Source organism: Bos indicus x Bos taurus, chromosome 7, assembly GCF_003369695.1.
Source record: "Bos indicus x Bos taurus breed Angus x Brahman F1 hybrid chromosome 7, Bos_hybrid_MaternalHap_v2.0, whole genome shotgun sequence".
NCBI classification, from domain to species: Eukaryota; Metazoa; Chordata; class Mammalia; order Artiodactyla; family Bovidae; genus Bos; species Bos indicus x Bos taurus.
The window spans coordinates 66,526,321-66,553,570 of record NC_040082.1 but is presented as its reverse complement, the minus strand read 5'-3'; the positions used below and the strand labels follow the sequence as shown (position 1 = coordinate 66,553,570).

The 27,250-nt window shown below is 59.7% G+C and overlaps 1 protein-coding gene across 2 annotated transcripts; it reads left to right on the top strand.

The window, feature by feature from the left end:
• Positions 1 to 1,792: 1,792 nt before the first annotated feature.
• On the top strand, positions 1,793 to 26,086 carry CSNK1G2 (casein kinase 1 gamma 2). 2 transcript variants are annotated; one of them, XM_027546525.1, is made up of 12 exons: positions 1,793 to 2,057; positions 16,871 to 17,302; positions 23,294 to 23,334; positions 23,460 to 23,529; positions 23,606 to 23,754; positions 23,850 to 24,084; positions 24,158 to 24,243; positions 24,329 to 24,413; positions 24,513 to 24,661; positions 24,765 to 24,848; positions 24,947 to 25,053; positions 25,174 to 26,086. In XM_027546525.1, exons 2-12 carry the CDS (start codon positions 17,119 to 17,121, stop codon positions 25,226 to 25,228), a joined length of 1,245 nt encoding a protein of 414 aa, XP_027402326.1. In that variant the 5' UTR covers positions 1,793 to 2,057; positions 16,871 to 17,118; the 3' UTR covers positions 25,229 to 26,086. The 2 variants fall into 2 exon arrangements, with proteins under 2 accessions (XP_027402326.1, XP_027402327.1); XM_027546526.1 differs by lacking the exon at positions 1,793 to 2,057 and having other exon boundaries at positions 17,002 to 17,105.
• Positions 26,087 to 27,250: the final 1,164 nt, after the last annotated feature.

Below are 27,250 nucleotides of genomic sequence, written 5' to 3'. Positions count from 1 at the left end.
TTCTGGGAGTTGAGCACTGGAGAGCAGATTTTTTTTTTTTTTTTGAACGTCAAAGAGTGAAGAGAAGAGGACAGATGGGGCCAGGAAGTCTGAGGAAATACAATTCCCGGCTCTCCAGAATCTGGAAGGACCCTAGAGTCGTCGGTTGTTTCGTTCATAACAAATGAACCACACATGGTGACCACACAGACTGAGTTTATACTGTGTGTGGGCACAGCAGTGAGCAAGAAATGTGGTCCCTGGTCTAGCATGGCTGGTGGAGGAGGTGGATTTGAAACGAAGGTAGGTTCAGGTTGGAGAGGGTGAGGAGCAATTGAGAAAGGACAACACGGGGACGTGACTTGGGCTTCCTGGAGGTGTCGACATTACAAGGGGGCTGAAGGAGGAGAAGTGGGGCAGAACCAGCTCTACAGCTCTGCCATTCCTCCTTTCCCCTCAGGTTTAATTCTCCTTCCCCGCTTGTGGCTGCGGGACAGCAGGACGATAATCAGAGACCACGGAAATCTTCCTTCCATGTGCCACATCTAGCTTTTGGCCTTTAAGGTCTGCCCTTCGGTCATTCTGCTCCAAGCCACCTTATAACACCACCTGAAACTGTCATGTCTATTTAGTCTCTGTCCTGTCTATCCCCCGGGCTCAGGACTGAGGACCCACTGGGAAGCCATGCCAACAGTCTAGTTCACCATTCTGGTCTCAGAGCCGCTGCTGCTGCTGCTGCTGCTAAGTCGCTTCAGTCGTGTCCGACTCTGTGCGACCCCATAGACGGCAGCCCACCAGAATGCCCCGTCCCTGGGATTCTCCAGGCAAGAACACTGGAGTGGGTTGCCATTTCCTTCTCCAATGCATGAAAGTGAAAAGTGAAAGGGAAGTCGCTCAGTCATGTCCGACCCTCAGCGACCCCATGGACTGCAGCCTTCCAGGTTCCTCCATCCATGGGATTTTCCAGGCAAGAGTACTCGAGAGGGGTGCCATTGCCTTCTCCGAGAGCCGCTAGCAGGCACTTAAATACTAAGACGAGAGTGGATGAGTCTCCCTCCACCGTAAAAAATTCCCCGCAGGAAGAGGCTCCAGGTGGAGCAGGGTCTCACTGCGGGCCCCTTGCCAGTCGCCCCTGACTGACACGGTGCGTGAGCCAGCACTCTGCAGACCACACTTGTTGAATGCCAGCTTGCGTGCCAGGGCCCTTGCTCGGCCGGAAGGCCCAGCTGGACCAGGACCTTGGGTGACCCCCTCCTTGGCTCATTGACGTCACCGCTTATTACGACGCAGAGAAGCACCGACCCACCGCCGTCCCATCACCTACAACCCTCGCCGCTCCCAGCCCCACCCAACCCGACTCCAGCCGCCCGCCCCGGAAGTCGGCGGGTCCCCGCGCTACCACGCCCCGCGGAGCCGCCCGGCCGTGACGTCAAGTGGCGAGACCCTGACGTCACAGAAGCGCGGTGGGGCGGTGTCGGAGCGACCGGCCACGCGTCACCATAGCAACGGTGGGGGGGGCCAAGGTCGGCGGCGGCGGGAGCCCCGCCCCCCCGGGAGGGTGGACTGGGCCCGGTTCTTTCTCGGCCCCAGTTCTTTCTCAGCCCCTGCGTGTCCTCACGGCCGCGGGCCTCCTGTAGTCCGGCGGGCTGTGGCCCGGCCACCCCGGAGCGGCCGCAAAGCGCGGCGGTTGTCGCGCGGCGTCACCCGCTGCCGCAAAGCGGCGGGCGCGCCGCCCCGGCCCCGCCCTCGGTGACGTCTCGTGCGCGCCCCAAGGCCTCCAGCGGCTGCGCAGTGGGCGCCGGGCCCTCCCCCGCGACGCTGGCGGCGTAAGCGCGGGCCGCGGGCGACGCTGCGAGACCGGGGCGAGCCGGGCGCCCGCGCGGCGGGGACGGCCCGCGCCCAACATGCGGAGGCCGGCGGCGGCGGCGGCGCGGGAGCGGGAGCGGGGACCCAGGCGGGCGCCGGAGCCAGAGCCGGAGCGCGAACAGGGTCCGGAGCGGGGGTCCGCGCAGCGCTGCTGAGGGAGCCCGAGCCGCCCAGTCCGGCCCCGGGGCCACGGCCGCGGCGGAGGCTGTCAGGTAACGACGCGCGCGCCCTCGCTGGCGGCGGCGGACACGCGCCCTGGCCCTGCGGCCCCACCCCCGCGGACCCCCAGACCCTCTGCTCATATGTCTCGAAGACTCCTCAGACCCCGCACCCCCTACTCCCCGCAGTTCGGACTCCCGGACCTCGCAGACGCCCACAATGTGGACCTGCTCTTGTGAAGCCCTGCACTCCCGACTGCACCCCCCACGGCGACCCCAACTGCCCCTACAGCCCAGTGACCCCCACACTGTCGACCCAACTCCTCATTCCCACCCCCTTGCACTCCAGACCTTGTCGTTGCCAGTGACTCCCAAACTCAGGTCCTGCCACTTGTCACTCCCTACAGATCCTCACACTACTGACCTCACTATTCCCCTCCTCCTCCATTTCTCTCTCCACACTCTACTGTTCCCTCACTCCAGACCTCAGTGTTCTCCACGGATTCGTCACTCCTGACTGCTGGCCTGTCCTTCCCTCAGCCCCACCCCACCTCCCTCCTTCACTGCCCCCCCAGTGCTCAAGCCCACTGCCCATTCCCCCTGGCTTCCCACCCTTCCAGCCTTCTCCGCTGGGCCCGTCGCTCCTCCCCACGCTGGCGCGCACACTCGCCCCTTTGTGGCCCTGCAGATATGTTGGGGGAGCTGCGGGCAGGAAAGGGGAACAGCAGGAGGGGTCTGGGCTGGGGGACCTGTTGTGGGAAGCTCAGGAACTCCCGGCGCTCGCCGGGCTGCGCCTCCTCCTTCCGCCCTCGCCACCGGCTTTGTTTTCCGGAAACACTTCAGATGAAGGAGGGGGGGGCCGACGTCTGCGTGCCCGGCAGCCACACCACCCCCTCCCTGTCCTGCGCTTCCCCTGCTCCCTCTGCCCCAGTTTTCTCAGGGGAGGCGTTCAGGACCGGGCTGGGGGCCTGAGAGAAAGCCCTGCTCTGACGTCCGGGGCGTCGTCCTGGGCCGGCTTTGGGCAGCTGGGTTATTCCCTTGGCCTCCGGATGGCATTGTTTGCAGGAAACGGCCTGGAGGGTTCCGTGCACGTAGGTGGAGTCCAGCATTCTCTCCCCAGTCCCCTCAATAGGGGGCTCCAGGCCGGGCCAGTGTCTGGAGCTCCTGGGAGTGCCCACACATCCATCCTGAGGGGCTTCTGGGCACCTTCGTCCCTGCCCTGAGGGACATAGACAGGCTCAGTTGGCGTTTCCTGACCCCCCCCCCCCCAGGGGCTCCTTTGGCTCAGGGTGTGAGGGATGAGTGGGGAAACACGAATCTGAGGGGGAGGATGGCTCTGATAGGGAAGGGGGGGTAGCCGCTGGGGGGCTAGATGTGGCCCCCGAGGGGAGCAGACTGAGCTGCTGGGGGAAGTTTGTGGTCGTTGCCAGGAGTTTGTTTTTATCTGCTGTGTTTCCACTGAATTGTGGCCTCCTCTGGGCTCTGCAGGCAGAGGTTGGGGTGGGGGTGGGAGGGCAGGCTGACTATAGCTCCCTCAGCAGCACACACAGGGCTAGACAAGACTTTACTGGCCCATCTTATTGTCTCTTGAGCCCCAGATGTTTAGTTCAACCCCTGCGGTGGTATCTGTGGCCCAGCCTCTGAGGAATGGAATGGGGGTGGTGAGTGTGGGGTGGGAATCTAGCTGGTGGGGGGCAGCTCCCAGATTCGGGGGGCCAGTTGTGTCTGCTGCATCTGGCAGTGGAGAGAGGGAAGGAGATCTGGAAGGAGCTGGCTGGATCTCCACCCCAGCTATAGGCAACACCCCAAGGTCTGCAGCAGGCATTGGGCAGGGCTCTGGTTTTTGACCCCCCTGCTGTCAGGCCTTCCCATCTGATTCTGGATCTCTGTCATTTCTCTGAGGCGGGTTGGGGACAGGCATCTAGTCACCTGGCTCTGAACTGTGACAGCAGGTCCTGTGAGCACAGACTCCTCTGAACTGTGGCTTCTGATTCCATCTGAACCACCTCCTCCTTCTAACTACCTAGTAATTACCTCTGGGTTGCAAGAGGAAGTAGGTGAGGTTTTTTTTTTTTTTTTTTTTAATAAACTGAACGCGTCCTATCTGTTCATCCCAGCTCCAGGGAAGCCAGCCAGCTGAGAGGTGTTCCGGACAGCTGCAGGGCCACCTGAGCCTTGGGGATCTACTGGTGGGTAGCGCTCAGGGAGGGCCCAGCCCCCACAAGGCAGTACCTGGGGACAGGGCATGTCTCCTGGACAGCCTGGGACACCAGGAAAGCCTCGTCGGGTGGACTTGCCATGGCTGCCTCAGAGGTGCAGCGTTTCTCTTCAGGGCTCTTGTGGGGCTTGGTCTCTGTCTTAAAAAGTTTCTAGACCTACCCCCCTCCCCCCGGGACCACAGAGGCCTTACAGAGAGGCTTTACAAGGCCTTAGTCTGGGGGGGGAGCTGGCAGCAGGGCTGGGGGCGCGTCGGGCAGGTCAGCGTGGTGGGGGGAACCGTTGGTTTCCCTGGAAAGGGCTTTTGTAAAGGAGCTGCATGTGTGGGTTGGGTTGTGGTCACCATCAGTGTTGGGTGTTTCTCTGGGGTTGTCGTACCTGAATGGGGGCCTTGCTGTTGTGATCCAGGCAGCAGGTGCGCGCTAAGCCACGAGTCAGGATTCTTTCTGTTGCCTGGTCAGGAAACGAGGCCCGGTGGTGCAGAAGGTCCCACTTTGAGCAGTTCTGCACCTGCCCCACCCTATTCGGGCACTTGGGGGCCTTGCTGGGCGAGTCCCCAAGCTCCCTTTCTACATATGAGTAAGCGAGGCCCAAGTGATCTCCAGGAGGAGGACCTTCACTCTGCCAAGGCCTGTGCTCCTCAGGACCCTCTCTGCCCACTGGATGCAGCCTGAGCAAGAGGCTCAGGGTGGGAAGACCGGCTCCTCTGGCCTCAGCCCCTCAGTCCTGCCCATTTTCCACTGAGCTCCTGGCAGAACCTACATACCCTTGTGATGTGGGGGTCCATACAGATGGCCGGTGGGATTCTCAGGCAGGGGGTAATGGCGGCGTTTCCTTCTCAGAACCCCACGTGTCCCCTCGGCACCCAGGATGGTCCACTGATCTGGCTTGCCCAGGTGTCTGCAGCTTTCCTGTAAGTCCCTTTCAGTGAGTGGCAGAAGCCAGGTAGCTTAAATTAAGGAGGGCGAGCCCTTCCCCTCGCTGCATAGATCTAGCCTGCAGAACACATGCGCACGTGTGTGCGTGAGTGCGTGCGTCGGCGCCAGCCAGGTGTCCCTGCGCCTGAGCCACTGGCAGGGCTGCTCTCGCCAGTGCCCCCGCTGGCAGTGCCTCTGTGTGAATGGAAAGGCAACGGAAGTCTCTCCAGCAGGTGGAGGGCGGGGGCACCCAGGTGCAGATAGTGTCCTGTGTCGTCCTGGGTCACGGCATCACTGTTCAAAGGTAGAAACAGATACACCTCATGCATCACGACTTTGTGTTGGTTCATGACACACCTCAGAGTGTTAAAAAGCTGTGCTTAAACATCACCCCTGGCGTGATCCAGCATGATCCCCATTTTGGAGGTCCGGCTGTTCCCACCCCAGGTTGCAGGGCAGGGTTGCAGGGCAGTGTCACTCCCTGTGGGACCCACAGCCTCCATGGAACCTCAATGAGAGTTTTCAGTGACCCTCGTGCTCACTGCAGTCCCAGGGCCCAGCTGATGGGCACGTGGCAGGGCTCTCTGGGAGCCTGGTGGGTGACCCAGCGGGGCTGCGTGTGGGGCACCTGGATGGGGAGTAGGCTGAGATGAAGAATCCAAGGGAGATAATTCTGGGAAGACCAAGGGCTTTGAGAGAGAAGAGGGGTGCAACAGAGGGATGGGGTTGGTGCCTAGAGTGCAGAGCCCTGAGGGCTCCCTTCCTTGTGGGTTCTAGAATTGGCTTGGGGGTTATTCCAGGGCCCACACTGGGAGCCTGGCATCTTATAGGAACCATATCACACCGTGTGCTAGGAGTCGCCCACGGAGACCCACTGGCCTGGCAGCCCTTTGCTTGTGTGGCTTCACCTGAGGCACTGGCAGCTTCCAGGACCCCTTGTGTCCTCCGCCAGTGCCCTGCCTCGGCCTCTACTCTCACACCAGCAGGGAGCAGCTGTGGGGCTCTTTGCCCAGGCCTAGTCCTCCCTCCCCGTGCCGGCCCCGGGACATGGGCTTGTTTCCTCTGAAGCTGTAGGCAGGGACGTGCTCTCTAGGCCAGGTCTGTCCCCTCCGCCCTGTGGGTGCTGGAGCAGGTCATTCTCGAGGGCAGCCACATAGGGACAATGTCTAGGCATTGCCCGGTGTCAAGTCAAGGCAGTCGGGTCCAGTGAGCACCCACCTCGCCGTTTCCCACCAGCCTGCAGTGCGCAGTGAGCTGCAGCTGAGGGGCTTGCGGTTGCCCATCTCAGGGCCTCCCTGAGCCTGTCTCTGGGCTTCCACAAGCCCCATGCCTCTGCCCTCGGGAGCAGGAAGTCTGTGGAAGCAAGTCAGGAGGGATACTGCTCCTGTGGACTGGACGTGGTGGCTGGCTGAGGTCCCCCCACAGGGCAGTGTCCCCTGCTCTTGCCTCGGGCCGCTCTCCTGCTGGCCCAAGGGTGACCCGCACGGTCCCTCCTGGTTTATTTCTGGTCTCCAGGCTGTGGCTGGGCTTTTGGGGCTTCCTGTGTGGCCGGCCCGGGGAGTCTATGATGAGACCCTTGGCCCAGAAGCTCCAGCCTGGCTAGTCCCCACGTGCCCCTGGCTTGTGCCCCCAACTTGTGCCCCCAACCCAGGCAGGCTGTAGGGCATGCCTGGCGCCTCTCACACCCTGGCCTCGACTTCCCAGTCAGAAATGGTCATGCTGGTGCCCTGGGGGGAAGTGGTCCCGAGTCTTTTGGAGGCAGACATATCTGTCAAGACCCACAGCCCCTGCCCCCAATACGGACAGGATGAGAGCTACGTGGATGGTGGGCAGTATGCTGGTTAGAAAGTAGAAAGAAACAGGTGACCTGTTTATCTCATTTAGTTTGGGGTATCTGAGAAACGGTCAAACACGTCGTCGGTGTGAGAGGTTACTGTTGAGATAGTTTACATCCTTCATATTTGGGTGTGTGTGGCTTATCACCATTTGGAAGCTTAAATTTTCATTGGAAACACTCTATTTTAACAAATACAGAGCTTGAGTAGAAAAACATCAGGGCCCTGGGGATTGAGTCCTGCCGGGAGGCTGTCGGCACGGCTGTCAGGCGTGGCCAGATATTGCTGATAAAGCGTGGGGCGCCAGGCGCAATTGTAGTTCCTACAAACGGTCGAAAGTCGCCTGGCATAAACTACCCCGGGTGGCATGTGGGACACACTTGCAGTAAAGGTTAACTCATTGCTTATCTGACCTTCTGTTGTCTGCTGGGCGTCTGGTGTTTAATCTGCGTCTGGCCACCGTAGGCTGGCGTCCTCCTCCCGTCCGTCTGGGGCTCAGGGCCGCATTGGCGCTGGTGGGTTGGAGTGGAACCTCTGCGATCCGGTGGTGGTCCTTCCAGCCAGCATCTGGGGGCAGGTGGGGCATCTGGTGATTGTGATGCAGCCTCTCAGCCAGGGGTTTTTCCCCAGCTCATGGCCAATCTGGGGGACCAAGGTTGGAGTGCTGCCAGCTCATGGATAGAGACGGGCCAGAGGCCAGCAGGGTGGCTCGGGTGGGGAGGGCAGCCCGGGGTGGGTGCGGGTAAGCATGAGCCGGGTGGCCGCCCTGGCTAGTTTGAAGAGCTCTGGGCGAGCAGTGGGTGAGTTCTGTGTCCCCTCGGCCTGGGCCAGCGCTGCTGGGGAGGACCAAGCTCTCCTTCCTCCCCTCCCCGCCTTCTCCCTGGCTTCTCTTCCTGTGGGTGCACACCTCTTGATTCCTGTCTGAAATGGTTACCGCATCTGTCACAGGAGTGGGAGGTGTGGCTCTGGCAGCTGCCTGAGGGTCGGACTTTGACCCACACTGGACAGAGGAGCCCTGCTCTGGGCCGCGCGCCCAGCCCCACGCCCTTCCTGACAGCTTTATTGTGATGCCACATGCTACACTGGCTTTAATTAAGATACACCTCACCGACCGTAAAGTTCACTGGAGAGGAGACCTCGGTGGTTTTAGTGTATTCACAAGTTGTGCAACTATCACCAGAATCAATTCCAGAACATCTGTCACCCCAAAAGAACCACAGCCCCTGAGAACCACTACCCCACAATGTTGTCTGTGGATCGTCCTGTTCTGGATGTTTCCCATCAGCGGACTCACACCCTGTGGGTCCTTCTGTGTCTGCTGCCCTCACTGAGCATCGTGTTCTCAGGGTCCCTCCATGTGGTAATGAATGTCAGGGCGTCACCCCTTTTCTTGGTTGAAGGACACTCCCGTGTGGAGGGACACGTGTGTTCACTGGGTTGTGTGGGCCGCGTAGCAGTCGTGAGTCCAGCGGCTGTGGATGCCTGCGTGCTGTGCACACGGGTCTGTGTGGATGTGTTCTCGGTTCCCGCGGGTGGATACTGAGGAGATCGAGTGGTGACTCTTGTGAGGAATTGCTGTCTTTTCCACAGTGGCTGCTTCGTCTTCTGTGCCACCTGCTGTGGAGGAGGGTCCTGATTGTCCCCGTCCTTGCAGGCTCCCTCTCCAGGTTCTGCGTCCTGTCCTGCGTTATAGGGTCCGACCCTTGGTCATAGTGTCTCTGCCTCCTCCAGGCCTGGGAACCCTGGCCATTTTCTGGAAGACCGTCTTCCTGCTGCCCTGCAGTTTCTGGAGCGCCAGCCCTTCAGAGGACCTGGGCCAGGGCGGCTCTGCCCCTTGGCGTCTCAGACCCCCAGGCCAGCCCGGGGTCTTCCATCCTGGTGCCCCTCTGAGCAGGCCTGTTGGGTGCCGGGAGGGACTGCAGCCCCACGGGGCCAGGTGCCTTGGCCGCGTGTTACTGTAGATCCCATCCCGTCGTCGGTGTTTTTCAGGGGCAAAAGACACGCACACATTGAGGAAAATGGGTGTTTCGGCCAAGCGTGGGAAAGTTTTGAGAACTCACTCAGAATCAGGCGGTGGGCACTGTTCACGCGTCAGTGACGTCCTTCCAAACCCCCATACACCATGGGTGTGTAACAGGCAGGTCTGGCTGCTCGCTGTGCTCCGCAACCCCCTTTGGGAGTGGCCGTGGGTCTCCTCCTTCTTGGGGAGAGAGACCATTCCAGCTTCCCCCACAGGAGTGAAGCCATCCTCCCGGGGGCTTGTGCTCCTGTGCCTTGGCCTGGCCCTCTCCCTGCTGCACCAGGTCTGGGGAGGCTCCAGTTGGGACACGGGATCCCATGTGGTAGGCGGGTGCTGGTCCTCCCCCCACCATCAGTCCTGAGCAGAGGGGCTGGGTCCTTGTCTAGGATGTGCCAATCTCTGAGGACCTGTCCAGACTAAAGGAGCCATCTCCCCCAGCAGGGGAGCTGGGTGGATGAGTGATGCTCGGCCAGCTCCGGTAAGACGGGGAGACAGGGCATGTGGTTTTCTGGTGGGTCTGCAGGTGCTCTGGCCCTTTAATGTCTTTAATGTGTCTGCCCACACAGCCCCTTGCCCTGGGCTGAGGCTACACACTCTGGAGGGTGGTCCAGCCCAGCTCTCCCATTCCCCTCTCCACCTTTCTGAGCTCAGGAGAGTTTGCACCTGCTAGCAGAGGCCAGCCAGGATTCCAGAGGTCATCAGGCGTCTCCCCCTCATCTGGCCCCAGAGTCCACGTTTCCATCATTTTCAGGGCTTGTGTCCCCTCCCCGTGCTCAGCTGGGGCTCCATCTTTCTCTCTGGCCAGGGTGTCACCTGGCCTCCCTGCTCTGCTTTGGGGATTGTGGACCCCGATGCCAAGGAGCAGCTGTGCTCCTGCCTGGCGCCCACTGTGTCCCTGGGACGGGTGCCTGCTGGACTGGTGGCATGGCGAGTGCTCTGGTGGAGGCCGAGGGGCTGGGCGGGTGCTAGGCTGCGGGTGCAAAGGTCCTGGGCAGGAGTGTGCCCACCTCGCACCGTGTAGAGGGAGAGGTGGTCTGGGGGGTGCTGCCAGAGGTGGTGGAGGTTGTTTTTTAAATAGACTCTTGTTTCAGAGCAATGTTAGGTTTATAGCGAGTCTGTGGGTCAGTTTGGGGTCCCCGTGGGTCACACCTCCATTGAGTGTCACTCACATCGCAGCTGATGGGCTGGTCCTGGTGCATCGTCCTCAGCCAGGGTCCGCGTTTCCCCCGTCCTCTCTGCCCCAGGCCCCCGGGCTCTGCCAGTCGCCAGCCCTTCTGTGGGAGTACAGCCATTCCTGTATGTGTACCTGTCTTCTCGTTTGTGGCCCGTGTGGCCGCCTAGCCCCAGCTCCGTGCCTTCAGTTGTCCCTTCTCACCAGGCGTTATGCGTCGTTTGAGCGCCTTTTGTGTCCCTCCCCGATCCCTCTTTTCCACATCCCTCTCTTAGCTCTCAGTTGTGGGGGCTTTCAAGTGTGCCCAGGGAGCGAGCTGTTGGTCACTCCAGCAAGCCCATGGCCTGGCCCCACCCATTCCTGATGTCCAGCAACCCCGCCCCCACCATGGAAGCGCCTGCTGCGTGCTGGAATGGGGCCGAGGGGTTTGACATGCACGTGTTTAAGTCCGTGGAAAGCTGCAGGAAAGTGCAGAGTCCCACATCCTTCTGGGCTCGTCTGTAACTTGGCTGAACCTGCGCATCTGCCCACACCTGCTCTTCATGACCCCGAGCGTGAACTCTGACCGTCTTCCTTGCCTTTCTCAGTGAACCCTGCATGTCCTCGCACAGGGCCTTTCCCTCAGGTTTGCTGCAGCCCCTGCCTGGCGGGTGCTCCCTCCTTTCCCATTTATCTAGGGTTGTGTTCCGTTGTCGTAAATCCTATGTCGTGAACCGTTTCTGCTTGATACTGTTTGGACGCTGGCCTTGTCCTGGGGTCTGGTCCCCGTTCTCGGCCCAGTCCCTTTCTTTCTGCTGTAACACTGTCAGTGACCTCAGGCTTCCAGGCTGCGGCCCCCCTGGCTGGCGCATCTCCAGAGCCTGAGTCCCTTTCAGGGAGTGGTGCGTAGGTGCCACAACCTGGCACTTGGGGTTCTCGTGGCTTCTCGGGCCCAGGGCCTGGGTGACTCCTGGAGGGAGGCCCTGCCTATACAAGTCAGTAGGCTCAGCCTGAGGAGGGGGACGTGTGTGTCTGGAAGTGCCTGAGGGAGGCTGTGGCCAGGGTCGTCCCAGAGCCCTGCGCTTCCCGGGTGGCTACCACGGCAGAGCCCGCAGTGTGTGGTGGGGCCACCCCCAGGAGGGAAGCTGCTGCCACTGCTCCAGATGCATCCTGACTCTGGCCCAGGGCTGTGCCCATGATGTCAGTGGGGACTGTGACATCACTGGGTGGAGACGGTCAGAGAAGGGGGTTCCTGGGGCCCCTGCCAGGGGGCCTGGGCCTGGCCCTGACAAGATGGAGGACCCCCAGGAGAACGCAGCAGGTAAGCCCCCTGAGCTGGAAGGCAGGCCGGGGGTCGCTGGGGGGGTTGGGGGTGGGCTGGGAGCCCTGCCTGCCTGGGGCTTAAGTTGACCACGAGGGCCTGAGCAGAGTCCACACCCCTGGGGGCCTTCCCTGAGCGAGGAGTGAGTCCGGGTGCCCTTGGGAGGGAGGAACTGGGGTCCATGCTGGTGGGGTGAGACTGGCTTGCTTTCGGGTCAGGTGTAGGGCTGGGCTCCCTTTCTCCCCCCATGAGTTTTAGCGCCTGTGCTGACATCATACACACCCGCTTCCTGGTTCACCAGGTGGGCCGGGGCACCTACCGACTTCCGGCTCCTGGCAGCGTTTAGCTCACTTTTAGTCCTGTGTCCACTCTGTCGTTCCTGCACCCGTCAGGCCAATGGGTGACTCGCTCTGGCCGTCCCCCTTGAGGTCCCGAGAGAGGACCCAGGAAGACCCCTATGGTGTGGTGGGTGGTAGCTGCTGTTCACGGGGTGAGTAGGCACTGGCGTCCTGTCTCTGGGAGGGTTAGGGTCTGGACTCCTCACCCGTCTCCTGGTGGCCACTGTCCCTTGCAGGTGGTGACCTTGTGGTGGCCACACGCCTGCCTTGTTGTCCAGAGCCTGACGGATGGGTCGGGCCTCTGGTGTCTTGCCAGGGCCATATGGGCTGGGGGGCCGGGCTGGGGCAGCACACCCACCACAGCTTCTAGTTTCAGGCCTGGTCGCTGTCCCTGTGCTGCTCGCCGGACCCCAGGGACACGGCATGGGAGCCAGCATGGCGCTCCTGGTGCAAAGGCTCACTTACAGTAGGCACTGGGCCTTACCGGGGTCCCCAGAGGCAGTGCTGAAGGAGGGGCTGCGGGGGCAGAGTCCCTGCCCTGGGCCTCACGTCCTGCACCCAGAGACCTCCCAGCCAGCCCGAGGGCACAGGCCTCCTGGCTTTGCGGCTTTCAGAAGGCAGCTCTGTGGGCTCAGAAAGGTTTGCAGCTGGAGGCCAGACAGAGGTGCCGAGGCCGCTCTGGATCTCGGGGTGGGGCTGAGAGCATGACCCGCCTGGACCAGGGGTCACAGCTCAGAATGGAGTCTCAGGGCAGGACACCAGGGGTCTGGGTGCCCTGTGCTGCTGACCGGGGAGGGCCTCTGGGAGAGTTGGGGTTGGGGCACAGGGAAGTGAGGTCTCCTGGAGGGTTCCTTGTGTGTATTGTCGGGGCAGAGTGATGTTTGGTGATGCTGCCCCATAAAAACTGCACAAAGTGGGACCCAGACCTCAGTCCCTGCCTGTGTGGGATGAGTAGGTCACAGCAGCAGCATGGGGACTGCAAGAATGGGTGCCCCTGCCCACCATTCCTCCATCGACGCGGATGCACCCACATCTTGTTGGCCAGGAAGTCGAGCCCCAGTCTCCAGCCCTCCCCTCCCCTACTTTGTTCCCATGTTTGGTCTTCCTGGTTGGGCTGCTGTCCCTCCAGACCTCCACACATGGCTCCTCCATCCCCTGGGTGAGGGCCTGCAGTGTCCTGCCCCAGCCATACACTCCCTGGCTCTCCCTCTGCCGCTCGTGGGCAGGGGCACCTGGTGGCAGTGCCCTCAGTGTCCTCGGGCAAGGAGACAGGAGAATGCTGGTGTCTCCTTGCTGTCTTTGAGCTTCCCGTGGGCTCTCCGGCCCCCTCTGGTGCACCTTTGTGGGTGGGGGTGCATGCACGGACCTGTGTTTTAGTTAATTTCCAACAGGAAAAAAAATCTGGCAGGAAACCACCTCTGAGTGTCCATCCGGGGGTAGGGGGCTTTTGGTATCCACTTGTGGAATCTGGTAGGATTTCAGAGAAAGGAGGGTCACCCATGCAGGTGTGATATCTGGGAGCAGGAGGTACCCTGATGTTTGCAGGGCATGGGCTCGCTCTGCTGGAATCCCACACTGGCGTGTTACCGAGTCATGGGCACAAGCTCCCATGAAGTCAGGTGTCCAGCTGCTCTGAGCCAGGCTCCACTCTGGCCTCCGGGCTCACCTCCTCCCAAGGTGGGAAGGCCCTTGTCCCGCCTCCCTGTGAAGACCCTCAGCCCTTTAGCCCATCCCCTGCAGGTGCTGTTCCCACAGGCAGTGAGTGATTCACAGGAGTGTGTCTAGTGCTGGATGGGGGCAGGGAGTGCTAGGGAAGGCGTGTATCTGGAGGTGGAGCGGGACCATTGGGGAAATGCAGATCAGAACCACCCCGAGGCAGTGGAGAGCTCCGGTGGGAGCAGGACAGTTGACGGGAGGCAGCCTCCAGTTCCTTCAGCAATTAAGCTAGAGCCTCCACCTGACCCTGCCATTCTAGCCGTAGGTAGTGCCTGGGAGGGGACAGCACGTGGCCTCCTGGAAACTTGTGCAGAAGCACTGTAGCCACTCTGTTCACTGTTGCCCAAGAGTGGACACAGCTGGGTGTCCTTCCATGGGTGAGTGTGTCCTTCCACACCCAGGAGCATCCCTCAGCCACGGAAAGAAGAGAAGCCCTGACAATGGCTACCACGTGGACAGACCCTGAGAACACGATGCTCAGTGAGAGAAGCAGACACAGAAGGACACGCAGGGTGTGATCCCACTGGTGGGAAACATCCAGAACAGGCTGATAGACGGACACAGAGAGTGGGTTCCTGGTTGTCAGGGGCTGAGGCAGGTGACTGCTGATGGGACCAGGCCTCCTTTTGGGGGATGGAACATTCTGGAACCAGAGGTGATTGTAGCACAACTCTGCAAGCATAAACCAAGGTCTGCTGCTGCTAAGTCGCGTCAATCGTGTCCTACTCTGTGCGACCCCAGAGATGGCAGCCCACCAGGCTCCCCCGTCCCTGGGATTCTCCAGGCAAGAACACTGGAGTGGGTTGCCATTTCCTTCTCCAATGCATGAAAGTGAAAAGTGAAAGTGAAGTCGCTCAGTTGTGTCTGACTGCTAGTGACCCCATGGACTGCAGCCCACCAGGCTCCTCCATCCATGGGATTTTCCAGGCAAGAGTACTGGAGTGGGGTGCCATTGCCTTCTCCGAAACCAAGGTCTAGTAAGAGCCTTTGATCTGTCCTCTCTGGAAGGGGTTGTAAGCCCCCTGTGGTCATCGTCTCCAGATGTGAATAAAGATGTCCCAGGGGCTCAGAACTAAGCATTCAGTCTCCACCCCAGTGGGCTTGCTGGCCGTTTTGTCTGCTTTTAAATTTTATTGGAGTAGAGTTGATTGACAATGTTGTGTTAGTTTTAGGTATACAGTAAAGTGAACCACTTATAGGTTTACACATACCCACTTTTCTTTAGATTCTTTTCCCATATAGGTCATTGAGAGTATCGAGTAGAGTTCTCTGTGCTCTACTGTAGGTCCCTATTAGTCGTTTGCTCTCTACTGCATATTAATGTTTTTAATATAGTTATTTCCTTATAAGTTTGTAGCAGCTGTTCACAGTTAACTCCCAGATCCTTGAGGTTGAACATCCTCCCCCCACAGGGAACTGTGGGCAAGTGGGGCTCAGCATGGCCCCTCGAGGTGGAGGCCAGCCCGTGGAGCAGGGGGGTGGGCAGCCTGCTCTGTCCTGGGCAGCCTGCTCTGTCCTGAGCCCCCAGCTCCTCCGTCAGGCCCCTCCCTCCCTCTGGTCACTCCTGCCGGGCTGTCTGATCCCCCTTGGCGTTGCAGTGGTTCTGGCCAGTCTCCCACAGTGCAACCATTGGAGATAGGAGGTCAAGGCAGAGCAGCAGCTGCTTGGCCAGGCCAGCGCCCCTGAGCCCAGTGATGGGTGTGTTGTCCACAGGTGCCAGGCCACTGGTCTCAGGCGGCGGCACATGCTGCTGGTGGTAAGAGCCGCATTCACAAGGCCCCAGGCTGGGCCCTAGCACAGGCGGATGTGGCCGCCAGGAACCCGAGCAGTGGTGGAGCTGGGTGCGCGGGTCTTGGCTGGGGTCGGATTGTCTGTACACGCTATTCATGTGTTTGGGAAGCGTGGGCGCTGCCGGCTGTAAGCAGTGAGGTTTGGCCTGAAGCCTGGGCTCCTGCCTGTCTGGGACTCTCCTGGGCTGTGCCCGAGCGGGGACGGGCTTGTAACACGTGTGTGTGAGCACCCTGGCCTCAGCCCTACCAGCTTGTAGGTCCTGCCTTTGGGCACGTGGCCAGGGGGTCCCCCCTTTGGAGCCTGTTCTTGGCACCTGTGCCGTCAGTGATACAAGGGGGCTGCCTGGCCCTTCCATGTATCAGCGCTGGAGGCTGTGTGAGCACCCATTTAGGGGCTGGGGCACCAGGCTCTACAGAGCTGATCCTGCTGAAGCCTCAGGGCCCTGGTGTTGGTCCGCCCTACCCTCTGGGCAGGAGCTGGCTCTGGCCTTGCCTCCCCTCACCTTGGCTGTTAAGTGGGCATGGCCTTCACCAGGTGCCCGCCCTTGAGTGCCTGGTAGGGAGGGGCACAGGTGTGAGCCTCACAGTGGCCAGTCTGGGCCCTAGGGGGGCTAGGGAGGTGTTAGAGGAGGATGCTAGTGTTTTCTTTCTAGAGAGATTTTTGTGACTTTGGTGTGAGAGAACAGGAGGTGGTGGAAGGCCTGTTGGAGGGTGCAGTGATTGTGGCTGAGAGAAGGGATGGCTGGCAGAGGAGACCCTCCTCTCTCGAGACACAGGGTGACTGGTATGCAGGGCACTGTAGGAAGGGGTGCGGGGGGAGGAGCCCACACCACAGACACAGCCTGGGTTGCTTCAGGGCACCTGCCCCATGTGTCTGCACCCCTTGGTTTGGGCTGCTTCTCCTGCAACCTGGGGGACTGTGGGGGTGCCTGCCATCCCACCCACAACCCCAGCTTTGTACTGGCGAGGCCAGGTCGGACTCACCCCAGCAACACGTGCCCAGCCAGCCCTGTCAAGGCAGGGGGCTGCTGGGCCAAGTGAAGCCAGGCTGGTGTTGCTTTCCACAGCCCCTCCTTGCCTGCTTTCTGTCCCGAAGCAGCGGGTCACCCACCTAACCACAGGGTCACGAGCTCCTGGAACGAGGCCTGGACATTGGGTGGGGGAGGGAGGGGCCTCTCTGGAGTCCCATGTCAATGGTGGGGCCTGTCTCCGAGGCCCCTGCATGTACTGCTCTGCGTCTGTCCTCTTTTGAGGGCTCAGTGCCGCGTGCGGGGGGTGGCACCTCAATCACTCGATTGGGCATCTCCCCTGCCCACACAGCCATCCTGCAGTCCTTGGGGGGGCAGGGGCAGGCAGCATGTGGGATTCTCAAGAGGCCTGAACCTCCCACCCCTCAGCCCCCAAAAGGCTCCAGGTTGCACCAGTGCCTCAGATCTTTCCAGAAGGAGGTTCCACCAGCAGTGAACGCCCAGTCCCAGGTCTGGCCAAGCTGTGCTCTGGACCTCGGGGCGCATGATGGGGAGGCACGTGTCCTCCTAACCCGGGCCTCTGTTTCTCCTCCAGCCGAGAGCCACGAGATTTGAGCCCCCGGGACCCGTCAGCAGCATGAGTCCTCCCCCCATGTGCGACCCGGAGGCCACCGAGATGAGCGCTGCGGCCAGGCCCTCGTGTGCGCCCGCGTCCCACTAGCCGGAGCGCGCCGGGCGCCATGGGGTGTTAGCCCCGAAGAGCCGCCGCGACCGCAGGTCTCCGTGGAGCCAGATTTGCACGGCAGCTGAGTCACCGTGGAGAGGCCAGGGTACCACAAACTTATGGATTTTGACAAGAAAGGAGGGAAAGGGGAGTCGGAGGAGGGCCGGAGAATGTCCAAGGCCGCCGGTCGGGCCAGCCACAGCGTCCGCAGCTCGGGGACCAGCTCGGGGGTCCTGATGGTGGGCCCCAACTTCCGGGTCGGGAAGAAGATAGGCTGTGGCAACTTCGGGGAGCTCCGGCTAGGTGAGCCCCGTGCGATCACGTCTGGGGCCCCAGGGGTGGTGGGAGTCGTGGGGATGGGACACAGGTAAGTGCGTGGGGCTTCTGCCCCCCTGGGAAGGAGCAGTTGTGCTGGGGGCTCCTGGCCCATGGTACCCGATGGGGCAGAGCAGAGGACCAGGGGCATATCCTGGGATATGCTGGGATATATCGCTCTGGGCGATCCCGAGTCCCTGTCTAGTGGTCATTGCCCAGCTCGTGGCTGTTGTTGCCAGTGTCAAATGTGTCCGGCAGCCCCATGGGGCTGGGTGGAGGCCCGGCTAGAGTCTGCACCTTGGCAGATTGCGAGGTCGCTGGAGTGGGGCCAGCAGAGCCTTGCCGCCTAGGCTCTAGGGCTCCAGGTTCAAGGGCGGGGCCAGGCTGCTGATGGCAGGGGTGTGGGCGGGGGAGACACAGGAATCCCCCCCTGCAACTTCCCAAGGGTTCCCCCCAGCCTGGCCTGCACCGCTCACTGCCCGTCAGGGGCTGAGACCCAGCCCTGCTGCCCATGGAGCATGTGCACCTGCTCTCACGGACACGCGCATGCACTCACACCCCTGGGTCCTGCCCTTGGCATTTGGGGCGGCAGCCTGAACCGCACGGGTCTGGGTAATTTCAGCAGAAAAATGCTTTTTAAGAATCCAGGTTCTGTTGTTGCTCCGAAACCCAGGTACAGAACACCGATGTGTTGCGTGCTGCGCCCTTCGTGTGTAAAGGTTGGTCGGGGCTGGAGCGCCAGCGGTGTCAGCGCGGCTCCCGGGCCCACCCCCGCCCGCCCCTGCTGCTCAGTCACTTGGTTGCCTGCGCCTGCCTAAGTGACTCTGGGTTCCTCTCTCCTCTCGTCCTGCTTAGGGACCGGTGCCCAGATCTGGGGTGTTGTGAATAAAACCGCCCCAGGGCGCTCTTCTAGAGTGTAAGTGCTTATGAGGGACCACCAGACTGGTTTCCGGAGCCGGGAACCTCTTTAAACCCTGCAGGCTGCACAGGAGAGCGCTGGATGTCCCACAGCCGCCTCTGCACTTCAGGTTGCTGGCTTTCCATTCTGAGCTTGTCGGTGGGTGTGAAATGGTGCCTAATATGGAATTCATTTGCTTTTCCCCAGTGACTAATGCCGAGCCTCGTTCTGTGTATCGTTTGTCTTGTTTTCATTTTTTTTTTTTGGCCTGCACTGGGTCTTCAGGAAGCTGGGCACAGGCTTTCTCTTCTTGCAACAGGCGCTGCTCTAGTTGCAGTGCATGGGCATCTCGTAGCAGTGACTTCTTGTTGCAGAGCACAAGCTCTAGGGTGTGCAGGGCTCAGTATTTGCAACTCTCAGGCTTGAGATCGTGGGTTCAGTAGTTGTGGCACATAGGTTTAGTCGCCCCGTGGCATGTGGGATCTTGCCTGATCAGGGATCAACTGGTATCCCCGGCATTGCAGAGTGGAGTCCCAACCAGTGGACCACCAGGGAAGCCCCCAAAGATTTCTTTTTGTCTTTGGTTTCAGATTTTGATTCTGCCTTGTTTAGGTATGGTTTTCTGTTTATCCTGCTTGGGATTGAGTTTGTAGGATCTGCACTGCTGCTGCTGCTGCTAAGTTGCCTCAGTTGTGTCCGACTCTGTGCGACCCCATAGACGGCAGCCCACCAGGCTCCCCCGTCCCTGGGATTCTCCAGGCAAGAACGCTGGAGTGGGTTGCCATTTCCTTCTTCATTAAATTTGGGAAAGGAGTGCCGTTATTTCTGCAAATATTTTTTCTACTTCAGTTTCTTCTCCTTCTCATACTCCAGTCACATACGGTTAGGAGTGTTGTTTTAATTGTTTCTTTTTGGTTGTGTTGGGTCTTCTTGCAGTGTGGGGTTTTCTGTATTTGTACTGAGTTGGGACTACACTCTAGTTGCGGTGTGTGAGCTTCTCGTTGCAGCGGCTTCTATTGCAGAGCACGGGCTCCAGGGTGCATGCTCTGCAGCAGTCGTGGCACATGGGCTCAGTTGCTGTGGCATGTGGGATCCTCCTGGACCAGGGATCTGCATTGGCAGGCAGATTCTTTACCACTGAGCCACCTGAGAAGCCTGTCAGGAGTGTTTGATGCTAGCCCACAGGTCCCTCAAGTTCCTTTGAGTTTTTTCCTAGTCTGTTTTCTTTCTTCAATCTGGAGAGCTTGCATTTCTTTATTGTATGTTCACCCTTTTTTTGCTTCTGCAGCATCTGTAATATATTAGGTACATCCACTGAAATTTTCATTTCATACATGATATTTTTCACTTCCATTTGATTCCTCTTATTTTTCCTGTTATTTCCATCTGTTAATTTTGCCCATCTTTTCCTTTAATTCTTGAATTTACTTAAAGTAGTCATTTTTTAATTGGCATATAGTTGATTTATAACGTTGTATTAACTTCTACCGTACAGCAGAGTGATTTAGTTACACATACAGACATTTTTTTTTCATCTTTTTAAAAAATTTATTTTTGGCCCTGTGGGGTCTTCCTTGCTGCCTCAGGCTTCTCTAGTTGAGGCTGGCGGGGGCTCTTCTTCTTTGCGGTGCACTAGCTCCTCATTGTGGTGGCGTCTCTCGTTGCGGATGGTTTCAGTCACTGTGGCTCAGGGGTGGAACTTGTGCTCCCTGCATTGGCAGGTGGATTTTTATCTACTGTACCACCAGGAAATGGCATTGTTTCATTCTTTTCTATGGCTGAATAGTATTCCATTGTATATATGTACCACATCTTCTGTATCCACTCATCTGTCCGTGGCATTTAGGTCGCTTCCGCATCCTATCATGGCTACTGTGAACAGTGCCACTGTGAACATTGGGGTGCATGTGTCTTTTTGAATTTATAGAGTTTTCATTAGATATATGCCCAATTGGAGGATCATATGGCAGCTCTGTTTTTAGATTTCTGAAGAACCTGCATACTGCTCTCCACAGTGGCTGCACGACCTTACATTTCTACCAGCAGTGTAGGAGGGTTCCCGTCTGCAGTGTCTATTTTAAACGCCAGTGTCTATGGTCCCTTTGATTCTGTTTTTCCTTCTTACGGTCCTGTTCCCGTTTTTCACATGTGTACTGATGTTTGATCATATGTTGGACAACGTGGATAGCACCCGTGAGGTCTGGATTATGCTTCATCCTGGGGACTCATCTTGAACCCATGAGGGGCTGGCTTGCAGCTTTGATAGGCTGGCCCAAGAGCAGACTTTATTTAAGGGCGGGAGTCACCCCCTCCCAATATATGGGCTCTCTGGGTTTTCAGCCGAATGCAGGGGAGCTCGGGGAGTCTCCATGCCCTGGATGCAGTGCCTGCACCCTGTTCCTGCCCTGGGCAGCCCCTGGCATCTCCCTTCTGCTCACAGTGTCCCGCCTGAGTTGTTCTTCACCATGCCTCTCAGACTGTTACTCTTCACACCCTCTGCCGAGCCCAGAATACCTGAGGTCCATGGGGAGACTGTAACCACAGACTTCAGATGCCCGCATGCATGTGTGCGTGTGCACAGATCACACATTCACCTTCAACTCAGCTGAACCCCGGAGCTCACAAATGGCAAAACATGAGGTTTCTACCACAAGACAGAATAAGACTACCATTTACTGGAAGGGACCAGTTAGACATCATCGAAGTTTAAACGTCCAGAAGTGTTGTTAAGAGCAGGAGCAGGTGAGCTGCGTACTGGGAGGTGCTGTTTGCAGAGCACCCCTGGACAAAATGCCAGTGTCCATGGCACAGGAAAAGGGTATGGCTCAGTCAGAAGACAGGTGGTACAATTAAAACTGGGCGTGAGATCCAAACAGACACCTCCCAGGAGCCAGCAGCCAGGCGACTGGGGGTGTGGAGGGCAGGGCAAGCCAGCAGACCTGGCCAGGAAGTGATGCGCTGCTGAAGGAAGGCCTCTTCTGGGAGGTGAGTGGGATGCGCTCTGTCCTGACGGGGTGGGGTGGCACAGAGCTCATCAGATGCAGGGCTCTTCAATGATAAATGTCGCTTCCCAAGGGAAAGACAGGGACTAAGTACAGACTAAAGGTGGCCTGCAGGTTGGAGTACTTAGGAAACGGGGGACTGAGGTCTACAACTTTTGAGACGCATCTGAGAATGAACAGGTGACAACCGTGCAGCTGTGCAGCAGAGTGGAACAGACCGCGAGCTGATGCGCCTGGTGGCAAGGGTGCAGGCTTTGCGCACCCGGCTCTCCAGTTTGCTGTATTTGAAGCTTTCATAATAAAATGTTGGGGGACATGAGGCATGCCTGTTTTTTACTCAAAACCTGACAAACAGGACTAGATGGAGGCTTTCTCTCCTTGCCCACGGGTGTCTTTTACTCATCGGAATGGAAGAATAGAGGCTGCAGGAGGGGTCCCAGAGGGTACCCTTTCCCGACAGCAGCAGTGAATGGACCAAATGTGGAAAGATGGGACAGGAAGAAACACCATGACCCATCCAGACAGCCTGACTGTCCATGTGCGGAGGCCAGAGTAGCTGCTCAGTAAACAGGAGGGAGTGAGTTTAGTAAGGCTGCTGGGTGTACCAGCATGAATCAGCTGTATTTCTCCTTTGGAGCAACAGTTGGAAAAGAAACATTTAAAAATCTACCCTCCAGGTGCCTCCAGGATAAACCTAACGAAGGTGGTATGCGCACTATGCTGAGCACTAAACGCATTGTGACGTTAATTCCCAAGGCGTGATTCCTCTGCAGAATTGGGGGCCATGTTGTCAGGTCTCTGGGGAAATTGACCACCTGACTGTGCACCATAGCGGAAACCGAGGCCCTGGAGGAGCAGGGGCTGAGCCGAAGACCCCAGGCGGGGGCCACAGTGATGAGAGACCCAGAATGGGGGAAGGAGGGAGCTGACTGACAGGCATGTGGGCCCTGGCCTCTGCCTGTGTGGTCCTACACACCGGTGTCTCACGCACCCCATGGGTGGGGCAGGTGGGCCCAGCACCTTGGTCATTCACACTGTCCCACTGCAGGGGGATGGAGGGTTAGCTGAGGCCTCTTCCCATGCTGGACCGTCTCAGAAGCAAGGTGCAGCAGCGGGGGGATTCAGCGTGAGGTCTCCTGGGGGCGCAGCACACCATGGGGCCTGCTAGCACTCAGGCCCCAGAGGGTGGCCGGCTGGTGCTGGGAGGGGCAGAGAGGGTGCGGCAGGTTGCTGGGTGTGCACACAGGCCGCCACCCCTGGGCGCTGTCTGGGGCTCAGCCAAGGATGGGAACTAGCAGGTGAAAAGCTGGCCAGGGCAGGGGTTCTGGAGCTTTTGTGTTTGCAGTTTTATGAGGTTGAGCACAGTAGCTGGTTCTCCATGCACACCTGGAGGTCCAGGTGGCTGGTGAGGGGCTACGAGAGACCTCCTGCCCCAGGCATGTCAGTTTCTAAGCCAAGGATACAGGTTACTTTCCTCCCGATCGGCTTTGTGCGGCAAGCCTCAGGCTGGGGAAGGGGCTCGGCCTGGGACCCTTGCTCCACGGCGAGGGGGTGGGGCTTGTCCAACAGACGTCTGGACTTACAGGCAGGGCGCGGGCTGGGGGGCGCCCTCGAGGGTCCCTAGAACTGAGAGGGGAGAGTGCTGGTCAAATGGCTTGGTGGATGGGGGCTCAGAGAGCATCTGGGGACAGAGACGGGGCGTGGGGTGGTATGGATGTCTCCTCCAGGTCTCCGGAGCTAAAGAAGGCCTTGGGGTCACCAGGACTCTGTTCTGTGTTCACTCTTCCAGATGGGAGAAATTGGAGTGCGTGGGCGTGCTGGCGGGAAGGATCCCGCTGAGGACAGGGGAGCAGCCCCCAGTGGGCGGATGCAGGGTTGGCCTGGGGACGGGGATGGGTGGGGGTGCTCACAGCCGGGGGGAGCCCCTGCGGGCATCCTTTTCCCTCCCAGACCGGGAAAGGAGGGGACAAGCATAAGGAGGGCTGTGAGGGGAACAGGAGATGCCCCTTGGAGGGGTGGGTGGTGCGCTGTCTCGTGGGCTGGAAGTCCCGCGGGCCTGACGTGCTGCTTCTCCCACAGGAAAGAATCTCTATACAAATGAATACGTAGCTATCAAATTGGTGAGTCCAAGCCCTGCCCCTAGCCCCAAGCGGCAGCTGTCCCGATGGACCTGGCCAGGGTCGGGGCGGGAGGAGGGCAGGCCTGCGCCCTGCGTGCCGCCCATGCGTCCTCTCGTCCCTCCCAGGAGCCCATCAAGTCCCGGGCGCCGCAGCTGCACCTGGAGTACCGCTTCTACAAGCAGCTCAGCGCCGCAGGTACCCCGGGGCCGGGCGTGGGGAAACCGGGGGAGCCCGCCTGGGCACCGCGCTAGTCTGTGTCCTCCATCCGCAGAGGGCGTCCCTCAGGTCTACTACTTCGGCCCGTGCGGGAAGTACAACGCCATGGTGCTGGAGCTGCTCGGGCCTAGCCTAGAGGACCTGTTCGACTTGTGCGACCGCACGTTCACGCTCAAGACGGTGCTCATGATAGCCATCCAGCTGGTGCGGGCCGGGCTGGGGCGGAAGGGGCGGGGTGGGGCGGAAGTGGGGGGCGCAGAGGGCGGGCTGAGGCCCACCTACCGCCCGCGCACCGGCAGATCACGCGCATGGAGTACGTGCACACCAAGAGCCTAATCTACCGCGATGTGAAGCCAGAGAACTTCCTAGTGGGGCGGCCGGGCACGAAGCGGCAGCATGCCATCCACATCATCGACTTCGGCTTGGCCAAGGAGTACATCGACCCCGAGACCAAGAAGCACATCCCGTACCGTGAGCACAAGAGCCTGACAGGCACGGCACGCTACATGAGCATCAACACGCACCTGGGCAAGGGTGAGTGAATGCAGTGTGGGCCGGGCAGGGGATGGTGGTTGGGAGGGCCAAGCTGACCTGCTGTCCCCCGCAGAGCAGAGTCGCCGTGATGACCTGGAGGCGTTGGGCCACATGTTCATGTACTTCCTGCGCGGCAGCCTACCCTGGCAGGGGCTCAAGGTGGGTGGGTCAGGCCGGGTGGGCAGGTGGGAGGTCTCCCGCGGGTGGGCGGGGGGGCCAAGGTGCTGACTGCACTCCCCCGCAGGCCGACACGCTCAAGGAACGCTACCAGAAGATCGGGGACACAAAGCGGGCCACTCCCATCGAGGTGCTTTGTGAGAGCTTCCCAGGTGAGAATCGTCTCCCCACGTACCCCCGCCCCCGTGCTCTGCAGACCCCTGCCCGGTGCCCCCGCCCCGGGCCTCCACTATCCCTGTTGGTGTCTGCAGAGGAGATGGCCACCTATCTGCGCTACGTGCGGCGCCTAGACTTCTTCGAGAAGCCGGACTACGACTACCTGCGCAAGCTCTTCACCGATCTCTTTGACCGCAGCGGCTTCGTGTTTGACTACGAGTACGACTGGGCCGGGAAGCCCCTGGTACGTGGAGGGAGGGGGGCTGGCACGGGAGGGGCCCCTGGCAGGTGAGAGTGGCTGGTAGGGGCCCCCAGCTGAGCCTCAGCTGCCTTTGGCTCCCTTGCAGCCCACGCCCATCGGCACGGCTCACTCTGACCTGCCCGCGCAGCCTCAGGTTCGAGAGAAAGCCTTGCTCTACAGCAAAAACCAGGTGAGTGCCGGGCCAAGGACCGCACCAAAGTGTGTGTGTGTAGGGGGGTGGGGGTGTCAGGCGGGGCCTACATGACTCCCCACCCCCGCCCCCCGCAGGCACTTAACTCCACCAACGGGGAGCTGAATGCCGATGACCCCACCGCCGGGCACTCCAACGCCCCCATCACAGCCCCTGCAGAGGTGGAGGTGGCTGACGACACAAAGTAAGGCCCGAGGCAGGGACGGGAAGCAGGGATGTCCTGGGTCCTCACCCTTCTCCTGCTCCTCCACCCTCACCCCTTCCGCAGCTTGTGCCCCCTTCCAGCCTTGCGTCCCCCTTCCAGGTGCTGCTGTTTCTTCAAAAGGAGAAAGAGAAAATCGCTACAGCGACACAAGTGACCCCAGGGCAGTGACCCCCGAATCCTCCCGCTGCAGCCCCCCGGGGCCAGCTTGTCCATGGCCGCGTTGGCCACAGCCGGACGCAGACTGCAGGCCGGCAGCACTGCTGCCCCCTGCGCCGGGTCACGACCTTCACATAAGACTTTGGCCGAGATTTCTACACCTGTGTCTAGTCCTCCCCTCCGAGAGCATTAACTATTTAAAACAAGGAAAAGAGAAACCACAGCGGCTGCCCTGCCCTGCGCCCCCGCCCGCGTCTGCTGAGTGAGTAGAGCGGCCGCCGGCACCGCCGCCTGCCCGTTAGTGTCATAAAGTCCAGCTTGTCTCCCTCGATCCAAAGGCCGTTTTCTCGAGGGGGCGCTGCGGGGCGTTGCTGCCGGGGGTGAGCCCGCCCTGGGCCTCCCCAGACTGGAAGGGAAGGCGGGGTGGGGGCGGCCCCCAACCACAATGCTGCACCAAAGCCTGGGCCGGCAGGCGCGGCCCTCAGGGGTCCTGTGCACCTGTCGGTGGAGCCGCCGGCCTGAACTTGGGCTGGGGGCAGCCACCTCGAGGCCCGTGGGCGGCGCGTGTGTGGGCTTTTTGTGTCGCTCCGCGTTGCCGGCCGAGCCTGGAGACAAGCGCCTTAAAGCCCGTCTGAGCCCCGCAGGTGTGTGTGGAGCGGGCAGCCCCGTCAGTGCGGTCCCAGTGGTCCCCTGGGGCTGCGAGCTGCGGGCAGAGCAGCTGGGGCGTCTTCGCGGTGCGTGCGTCTAGGTCTGGCTTTACAAAGTGTACAGAAATGGCACTTCCGTTTCTCTGATGCTTCCTGGAAGCCATAGAACTTAGGGGCTTTTTTAAAAAAAATAAAGGAAAATGAAAACACTTGCCAGCGTGGTGTCCAGTCTGTCAGAGGGGTGTGTCTGGGAAGGGACAGGCACCACTGGGTGTCCGGAAAGGAGGTGCACGACTTGGGGAGGGAGCCAGGGAGTAGCAACGCCCTGCTCAGAAGAAACGGAGGTGGGAAACAAGGTAAGAGAACTGAAGTGGAGATAAGAACCGGGTTGGTTTATATGGGGCAAGTGGAAAATCAGTTAACTACATAACAGTGAGAATAGAGGAGCCACAAATACAAACGTAAAGAGTGGGGAACTTTGCCCCAGTTTACACAAGTCCACTTGAAACCCCCACTCAGACGGATTCCCTTCCAGGAGCAGAAGGGCCTCAGCCAGTGTCTGGATGGCTGGGTCTCCAGTGAAACCTGCAGTAAAGCAAGGAGCCCTGGGATGGCTGAGGAAACGCCCTCTTGGGGGCCTAGAGTTTGCGCCAAACCCTCAGTGGGGTTGGTCTTAGGAGATTGGGCCCCCAGGATGGGGCCAGGGTCCCTATACAGAGACGAAGAATGACCACTGATCTGGAGGACACAGCAGGAAGGCAGCCGTCTGCAGGCCAGGAGGTGGGCCCTCACTAAGATCCGGCCATGCTGCCCTCTGACGCTGGCCTGACCCAGATTGTAGCGGCTCCTGGAGCAGCTTCACAGGGACCCCAAGTCACTGACGACAACATGAGGAAGCCCCGAGGCATGCAATGTCCTGCCCATGAAATAAGTAATGTGCCCAGCCTCTCCAGAGCCTGGCCTCCCGCCCACCCCTGCCGGGCCTTGGGAGCAGCCAGCTAAGATGGGTAGAGGTCCCGCATCCCCACAGCCGGGAGCCCTAGGCTCCCCAGAATGTAACATGGGACCTGAGACGGACAAGACTCTCCCAGCAGTGGAAGATGTGAAACCACCTAGGATCAGAAATTCAAACATGAAGGACAGACACAAAAACCGGACCCAGAACCAGCCAATCAGATTTGGGAAGCAAAGGTAAAAATAAGTGAAATTTTCATTTAGAAACAAAGAGTAAACTGTTAAGGTGCGTGAGGCTCCAAGGAAGATCAGAGAAAAGGCTTGGGGAGGAGAAGAAGGGCGTGAAGAGAACGCTGGCAGTGAGCAGCCAGAGAACTGCCTGCCAATGCAGGGGACTCGGGTTCCATCCCTGCTCCAGG

What these genes read in the sequence shown, in the direction of transcription:
- CSNK1G2 (XM_027546525.1), top strand. Translation starts at nt 17,119, where the DNA reads ATGGATTTTGACAAGAAAGGAGGGAAAGGGGAGTCGGAGGAGGGCCGG. An exon ending in GCTTTGTGAGAGCTTCCCAG is followed by an intron (nt 24,414 to 24,512) that starts GTGAGAATCGTC and finishes TGGTGTCTGCAG; the next exon opens with AGGAGATGGCCACCTATCTG. An exon ending in ACTGGGCCGGGAAGCCCCTG is followed by an intron (nt 24,662 to 24,764) that starts GTACGTGGAGGG and finishes GCTCCCTTGCAG; the next exon opens with CCCACGCCCATCGGCACGGC.